General features: G+C 38.4%; 2 protein-coding genes across 2 annotated transcripts in view; both read left to right on the forward strand.

Moving 5' to 3' along the window:
• Nucleotides 1–4,818, forward strand: part of LOC111335278 (small ribosomal subunit protein eS27) — a 5,678-nt gene extending 860 nt beyond the window's left edge. Inside the window, exons 2-4 of the mRNA XM_022941154.2 lie at nucleotides 16–124; nucleotides 873–983; nucleotides 4,488–4,818. Coding sequence (XP_022796889.1) covers nucleotides 16–124; nucleotides 873–983; nucleotides 4,488–4,516 — 249 coding nt within the window. The 3' untranslated portion in view covers nucleotides 4,517–4,818. The remainder of the gene's footprint in view (nucleotides 1–15; nucleotides 125–872; nucleotides 984–4,487) is intronic.
• Nucleotides 4,819–5,775: 957 nt separating this feature from the next.
• On the forward strand, nucleotides 5,776–7,779 carry LOC111335273 (uncharacterized). Its single transcript, XM_022941149.2, has 2 exons — nucleotides 5,776–5,962; nucleotides 7,087–7,779. The coding sequence occupies exons 1-2, from the start codon at nucleotides 5,902–5,904 to the stop codon at nucleotides 7,455–7,457; spliced, it is 432 nt and encodes a 143-aa protein (XP_022796884.2). The 5' UTR covers nucleotides 5,776–5,901; the 3' UTR covers nucleotides 7,458–7,779.
• Nucleotides 7,780–8,762: the final 983 nt, after the last annotated feature.

An 8,762-nucleotide genomic window follows, 5' to 3' on the forward strand; every position in this document is an offset into this window, starting at 1 on the left:
GAAATATTTCTTCAGTTGTTCAAAGATCTTTTGCATCCCTCTGTTGAGGAAGAGAAACGGAAGCACAAACTCAAACGGCTTGTTCAAAGTCCAAACAGTTATTTCATGGATGTGAAGTGTCCAGGTGAAGTCTCTAGCAAGTAGTGATGTTGAGGGATCAGTTTATGGTGTAGGGTGATTGTCTAAATAACAGTAGGCAAGGAAGTGACTCATGATTGGGGAAGAGGTTGAAATGGTAAATGACAAGAAAGTGTTTAATTCGGAGCTTTTAAGTCTCACATTGAGCTCTTAACTCTCACATTGTGTGAGAATCACGCAAACAAATTCAATCTGTTGGGCTGAAATTTTTATTTCTCAGGCATGTATAATTTCTGACAAACACTATGGCTGCAAAATGCGTTTTGAAAGAAAAGGTTTAACTTCAGAATGTTGTCACTTGTATACTGTTTTGAAAAGTTAGTTTAAGGTATTCATCCCCCCTCCCCCCCCCCCTTAAGAAAAAAGAAGGAGGAGAAGAATCAGTATATCTAGCAAAATGTGATTTCCAGTATTCTGGGACATATTTTAGGAATTGTATGCCTTATAAAGTTTATATTAAAAATTAAGGGAAAACAAAAGCTGTGTCAAACAATGTTGTTTGTGAATTTGTTGAAGGAAAAGTGCGTCCAGGTTTAAACTTTGGTGTATTTGAAAAGCCCTTCAAATGCTCTGGTTGTCATTTTGTTTCTTTAGAGAGCCCGGTTTCAGAATGTGCACAGTAAACTCTCAATCCCCGACAAAAGCCAATGTGTACATCTTTGGGAATCACATTTCTGTTTTTAAGAGGAGCCCTTTAGAGAGTTTTAGTAATAACCTTTTAATTTTCTCCACAGGCTGTTACAAAATCACAACTGTGTTCAGTCATGCCCAGACTGTTGTTCTGTGTGTGTCGTGTTCTATGGTGCTCTGTCAGCCTACTGGAGGGAGAGCAAGACTCACAGAAGGTCAGAACCAGCATCTGTAGAAATTATAGACAGAAGTTGAGCTAACCGCCACCTGGTTAGCTCAATGGATAGAGCGCTGGACTGTTGTGCGGGAGGTCGAGGGTTCGAGCCCTGGTCGGACCAACACTAAGGGTCTTAAAATAATTGAGAAGAATTTGCTACCTTTCTATAACATCAAAAAATGGTTAGATATTCTAGTCTTCTCGGATAGGGACGATTAAATGGAGGTCCTGTCTCCTGCAGGGTTGGGGTAGGAGACATTAATTTCCCACACACGAGATTACTCTGTGGTGGATGTCATCCCCTGGGGTGAGATGGGTGGGAGGATGGACTAGCTCAAATGGTTCGTATGTTCCTTTCTAGTCCTTCCCCAATGCAAAAATTAATGCAGTGAAAATGGAGTAAATTAAATTAAGTTCTTGTCATATGACCCCTGTGGCCATGCATGCACATTTATTGAAAAACAATTCTGGAGAAATTGTAAGGTCATGGACAATGCAGCAAACAGTGCTGTAAAAAAAGCTGCACAACCCTTGTAGGATGCAAGCTGAAAGAGGGAAGGAAAAATGTTTATTTACTGAGAGAGGTCTGGCTGGAAAATAATATTTGGCTCTTGGTCATGAACAATGGACCTCATGCGTAATATTCCAGTCAAGCCCTTTTAACCAGTCAATAAGTGCATATAAGTCCGTAATTACTTTGCATGGAGGTCTGCATGTAGAGCCTTAAAAGTTGCAAACACAAAATGAACCACTGGGCATACAGTGTAAATTATTGTAAGGCCATTTTGAACTCTTGTAAAACTCAAAAGAAAACAGTAACAGTCAAAAGGGGATTAGATGAGTAAAAGTGGACGAGATTAAGATGTACTATCACTGGATTAGCTACACACACTAATCTGGTATTTTGTAGTTCATTTTTATTGGTACCATTTACCTGTATATCAAACATGCCTGCGTATTACATGCACCCTTGTATTCAACCACATTTATCACAAAAAGAGGTTTTAACAGCAAAAAACTAAGTTAAATCTCGGTACAATTATTTATCACGATAACAAGAACAAGAAATTAACTATATGGTCAACACTAATATGTTTTGCAACTTGTTATTTATGACATTCTTGAAACCAAACTTTAGGACTTTGAGGAAGGCCTAGCTAATTTGACGATTCCATGGCTCAGTAAATATTGTGTGTGGGCAAGGATAAGTCCGAAAAGTATTGAAGAATTTGAGTCAAATCGTTGTATTTTTAGAATTTTCAATCTAGCACTATGCAATTTCCTAACCCTAAAGTCAAGTTAAAAACAACAATATAACCATGATGAATTTGACTGCGTGGGCTTTTTACACGTAAGAATTCAAATGTTTTTTGCTTATAACAGCATATCAAGAACTGCTTTGAATAAAGCTTTAGTCCTGAAATATTTCTTGCTCACTTTCATCTTGCTTCTCATTGAAAAGTTCTATGTAACATGAGGTCTCTTCACACATGGCCAAATTTTCATAGTTCACTTTGAAATCTAATCTGCATGCCTGTTTGCACACTTGCAAAAATATTTTGTGATTTTTATCTTCCATCTTGATTTTAGAGTAAAAAATTGATATTTACCTATAGTATTCTCATTGAAAATAAGTTTTTTAATTGAAGCTTTTTTAATTTCCTTTGTTGTGTTCTTAAAGTATGCAAATTAGAACATGCCTGACAAACAATGGAATCTGTGTATAATATGCACTGCAATTGTGATGGTTATTTTTATAGAAATAAAGTGTGTATTATACATGGGTAAATACGGTATGTCAATGTGTGAAGTATTACAATACAAAAAAAGTATCTCTCGAAAGGGGATATTCTAGAGGTTAACCCTATATAAAAGATTCCCCGAATAAAAAGATCAAAACATTATATACAGATAATTAAAAACTGTTTACCATCATCTCAATCAATATTCATGTAAATCTTTAGTCTGTTACGAAATAAAGTCAATGATCCTGCGTGTACAATATCTTTAGGCAAATTATTCCACATATTAACGATCCGTACAAAAAAAGAAAATTTGTATTGGAATCATCCTTGGCTATTAGACTGCTGCTTAACTATTTCATATTCTATGCTAGAACTAAATGGTATGACGAGGAAGTAATTTTTCCTTTCATTCTAAGGAGCTCAGAGCTTCATGTAACTCTAAACTGATGGCAAGGGATTTTATATTTGTTGTGTCCAGAGAGTTACTTTCTTTATCAAATCAATCTCCTTAATTCTCCAAATTCTTAATAGTATATTGGTCAGTAGAGTAACATTGTAGTGTAACTGTGCAGTTTGTTAGGAATCAGACACCTTTTCACCTAGGAGTATAAATGGGTAACTATAAACTGCGGGGTAAACTGAAAATTGCTGAGCTATAAGGGTAAACGTGACATCCAACAGGAGCAGATGTGCTCCTCATAACTTGGTGCTTCAGAAACTGGAAATAAATATTAAAAGTTAGGGGCCACCTGGGTTTAACCTTTTCACACCCAAGATTCCATAAGTAATTCTCTTTACAGTCTGCCGTACAATTCCTATCATACAACAAACATATGAAATACATATATATGAACTGCGGTTATGAAACGTATATGTGCACAATCCTTCGCAGTAAAGCACTATTTAAGCAATAGTGAAAATCAGACCTGGAAAAAAAAAAAATTCAGGCCTGTACGGGATTCGAACCACTGACCTCTGCAATACTAGTGCAGCCCTCTACCAATTGAGCTAACAAGCCAACTGGGAGCAGGCCATCAAATTAATTCGACATAAACCCGTAAGATGATAAATCAAACAACAAACATATGAAATACATATATATGAAGTGCGGTTATGAAACGTATATGTGCACAACGTATATGTGTACGGGTTTATGTCGAATTAATTTGATGGCTTGCTCCCAGTTGGCTTGTTAGCTCAATTGGTAGAGCGCTGCACTAGTATCGCAGAGGTCAGTGGTTCGAATCCTGTACAGGCCTGAATTTTTTTCAGGTCTGATTTTCACTATTGCTTAAATAGTGCTTTACTGCAAAGGATCGTGCACATATAAATTCCTATCGTGTTAGTTGGGAGAATTTGGTACTGGATCAACTAGTACCCAAGAATTGATATTTTTCTTCATTCCCATCACTTGTTAGGGGTATAGCCAGGATTTTTCAGAGGGGTGGGTGGGTTACACTGTGTCAAACAGAGGGTAATCACCAGATTGTCGTGTTGACCTCCATGCGGTGTTTTACTCAAAAAGGTGTACAAAGTGGGGGTCATGGGCACACCAAGACCACCAACCCCCCCCCCCCCCCCCAAGTTACACCTTTGCTTTCTGCTTGATATTGTATTGATATTGTGAGGAGAAATTCTCTGCGAGGAGGTAAAGTGTTACAAGGCTAATGCTTGGAACTTTGGAAGGATTTTCCTTTGGTTGTTGGGCAATAGGATTTGAATGTCTGTTCTCAGTGTTTGTTTCTTTTTATTTTCAGGTTGCTCCTTCAGGAGGAAACAGAATTGAATTCCTCTTCAAAGAATATAGCAGGATTAAGAAAAAGCGCCTTTAAATCAACACTGATTCAAGTCATTCTTTTTTTTATTAGCTTAATTAATGGAAAATCTCTTGTTGGAGCTTCCTGTTTTCAGAAGTAATGTAGGTGTTAAGACCAAAGGAACTGTTAGTGGTGGTACACTTTGAGTTGTGGTGGAAATGAGAAGGGTTAAGTTTTGTTCACTGGTAAGAACAGCGGTGTCGTTACTCAGACAGAAATGATCTTGCCGCTGACATTGCCTCTGTAAATAAATAAAGTCAGTGTTGATTTATATTGTGGCCTGTGTTCATTGACTTTAGCATCATGCCTTATAGTTACAAGCAAGGTAAGAAACTTGAGGTTACAACTCTCTGAATTGTTTGCCAATAAACTATTGGTGGACATGTTCCTGTTACCATCCTTGTTACCACAATACTTGCCCTAGAAGGAAATTGTTATGTTTGGTCACATTTTTTTACTGTTCGTAGGAAAAAGTCCTAACAACCATTCCATAGGTTTTCTGTTTCTGAGGTTATTTGGACTTGATTTCAAGTGAGGCTTGAACTATTAACTCTCAGGATTTGATTATGAATTCTCCCCTCTAGCTGCTGGACATTTCCTTGTAAATTGTTTAGGAGAATTTGGTGTTCAATCAAGGTAACAACATCTACCTGACAAGTTTGAGTATTCTCATTACCTGTTGGCTGGATCATGTTTGGATATTATAGGGAGAAGTTACAGGTTAATCACTTCTGGGAGTTAAAGGGTCAAAGGAATTGCAAGTGTTACGCAAGAATACAGAATCTGAATTTATCACTTGTTCAGATGTAAAGCACCCTGCTAAGTTGAAGTATGGGTACATCATGTGCTCCACCATGTTGCATCAACCGTGTTCTCAAAGACAGTGGGTCGAAGTCGAACGCCCTTAATTTGAGGGGTAAACCATCCTTATATTGTACATCGGGGCTCCGCTATTGAACTTTTCGCCTAGGACAAAATTTTCTCCCAAACATTTGACAACACATGGCGCGAAAGTAAAGCAAAGCACATCTTTATTACCTTCTGAACCATCCTGAACGTGCAAACAAGCGTATTTTGAGACAGAAAGTTTAAGTTCACTAAATGAAAGGCTTCACTTAAACGCTCCATGGCGCAAACGATGAATTATTTGTTTTCTTTTGAAGTATTGTTCACTGAGGAATTAAAGCTAATGACTGAGTACAATGCCAAAGAATATTAGCAATGCTTAATCTTGCGTTACGTGGAGTGACTCAGCATTCCAAGTCAAGTGAGTTGTTTTGTTGACTGTGAGGTCCATTCCCGTCCAATTTAAAACCCTGTTCCAAAATTCCACTTTGGTCCATTTATTGTGAGCATGAAGATGACTGTCCGCTTCACAATTCTTTTAGTGGGTTTAATTCTCCCACTCGTAGCAGGTAAGTCAAAGTCGAAGACACTGTAATTGGAGTTCTACTGATTACGTAATTTAACGTGAAATTTGTCAACTTTTTCGATACGTGTTGGGGTATTGGATCACAATTTTTGTGGTGAGAAAAATTGGTTTTATGCAGGGCATGTTTTGGCTCCTCGGATGCAGTGGCTCTCTAGTCTGAATCTCACCCGAATTATATGTTCTCTCAAATCGGCTCCACTTGAAGTTTTGATTACAATGCTTGGGTTTATTTAGATATTCAGAGTTTTCATTTAGTAAAATCGTTGAAGAATACATCTATCGACGATAGCTTTATTAAAAATGGCGAAGTAACTTGCATTGAATGATTAACATTATCCGAATATAGTACAAAACAAAACGGCTTGGAGAGCGAGCGGTTTGCGCAGTGTCACGTGACCTTTGAAAGGCAGCAGCAAACAAAAGCTTTTTAAATAGAGGTAAATTACGTGTGCGCGGGCACATGAAATGAACGAACCAGGTAAGTTTCTGAGGAAACTGTGGTGCTGCGTGGAAGGGGGGTATAACAAGATAATTTGGTTTTATCAACTCAGTTGATAATGTAAATTGGTCACCGTAAAGAGCTTCTACGGAAGAAAATTTACATTGTAAACTGAGTTGAAACCAAATTATCTCCTTTAAAAGAAGCCTTATAACAGTTTGTCACAGGACTTGTCTGGGTAACTTACTGCCTCTGTTTTCATATTCGGAAGTGTATTTGGCTGAGCCCGACGCCACTTTCCATGCCCCGGATGCACAATGCTAAAATCTCAGGCATGCGCAGAAATCTAGTCAACGCCATGAGCTATTTAGACTTTCCTTTCTTTTACAATCATTTTGTGTGTGTGTGCGTGTGTGTGTGTGTGTGTGTGTGTGTGTGTGTGTGTGTGTGTGTGTGTGTGTGTGTGTGTGTTTGGGGGGGGGGGGGGCATTACCCTTTCAACCTTCAATGCCTGAAGGAAATGAGGAATTGGAATCCCCATAAAAAATTGTTTCGTTCATAACTTTGATAGTGTGGATTTGAAGGAACACTCTTGTCAATTTGGCTTTAAATACTTCAGGTGATCATACATTGTAACACTGAGGGTAGTTGTTTCTCCTTTATCACAGTCAGCGCTTTGAAATGCCATCACTGCCTAAGCTCGTCATCGCTGTATGATTGTGGAAAGTCAAGCGAAAAGATTGAATGTCCTGAAATAGCAGACAAGTGCGCTAATATTTCCACTGAAGTCGAGGCTAGCGTTGGCTCCATGAAAAGCTACTTCTACGGCTGTGCTACTAAGAAAATGTGCGATGATGCCAGAGAACAACTTAAAGTGTGTCAGAAGATCAGTGGGGGAAGCTATAAAGTCAAATGCAACATCACTTGCTGTAGTGGAGATTATTGCAGTCCAATCGTTACTTCACAAAGTACCATGCCACTTTCAGGACAGTTGTTCCTTCTTCCTACTATAATTTTCGCTCTCTCTTTCGTATTTTAAAGACTAATGAATAGAAAGTGTTTTTTTGTGTATCGAATTTCCCTCACCAATTGCTCTTTTCATTTTTCAAATTTCTAATTCCATTCGGACGAGAGGAGAAAGGGCTGACTCTCTAACTAGCCTCGTTGTTTAAGTTATTCTTCAACTTTCTCGACGAAATGATAGAAAAGATTTATAAATATTGTACAACACACTATTCTAAAAAATTGTGTTGTTGCTGTGAAACATGAGCGTACACATATAGCACCAGCTTCCTTTTACCAGGTTGGAGAAAAACACTAGCTTTGATAAAATAAATTCACGTGTCAATGTTTTATGAGTACTTGAGCTACATTAATTCAACCAAAACTGCTGACTTGCGCCTAAGTTCAAACGAGTCTGAAGGATCGAGGGGGGGGGGGGGGGTCATTTTGAAAGTTGTCCGATACCCTGTCTGCTATTTTCTTCTGAAACACGCGCCCTATATCGTTCAGAGAGCTTTTTCTCCCGTTTTCAATTAATCGACTTGTGCGTTCTATATTGAGTGGGAATAAGTTGAAATAAAAAATGAATAAAGGCTGATAGTTTCAAAAGAAACTGTTTGGGGCTGCGTCGGTGGGATTAACGAAATAATTTGGATATATCAACAAAGTTGAAGTGGTAAATTGGCCACCGTAACGATTACAAAAGCTGACGTTTCGAGCGTTAGCCCTTCGTCGGAGCGAATAGAGGAATTGTGGGTTGTGTGTGCTTTTAAAGGCAGAGAATGGAGCTACGTTATTGGTGGGAACATGGCAACGAGAAAAACAAGAATAAATTAGTGGAATGAAAAGCGTTCGTTGATCCCTGTGGGATTTAGACTGCCGGTTTGAAAGATGAGCTTTTTGTTCAAGATTTTTACGGCTTTCCGTGCTACCTAAGTGTAAGGAAAGACCGCAGATTGCCATATGTTGCTTAGAATGATTAGGTAAATTAAAATGTCTAGCGAAATAAAAAATGTGTACAGCTCTTGTCCTCCCTCCCTCTCCCTGTCTCCCTCCCCAGTATGATTACTAATTTCCAGTCCCCCACTTAATAATTAACCTGTGGCCGATTTCCTGCTCAGTTCCGTGAGCTTTTGAGGCCTGAAGCCATACGTAAAAATCAGAATTTTAAGAAGGGTAGCTTAACAGCTCAAGGAATAGAGCTGCTGTCGCTTCTGAAGATTCCTGTTCGGCTGTCTGAGGTAGTCCACAATTTTTAGGTTGTATTGGTAGCTGTAAGTAAGTAAGTAAGACTTTAATTAATGAGGGTAACATTTGACAGTAATAAAACCGTTAACCTAAT

Source organism: Stylophora pistillata, chromosome 1 (assembly GCF_964205215.1).
Source record: "Stylophora pistillata chromosome 1, jaStyPist1.2, whole genome shotgun sequence".
In the NCBI taxonomy this organism is placed as follows: Eukaryota; Metazoa; Cnidaria; class Anthozoa; order Scleractinia; family Pocilloporidae; genus Stylophora; species Stylophora pistillata.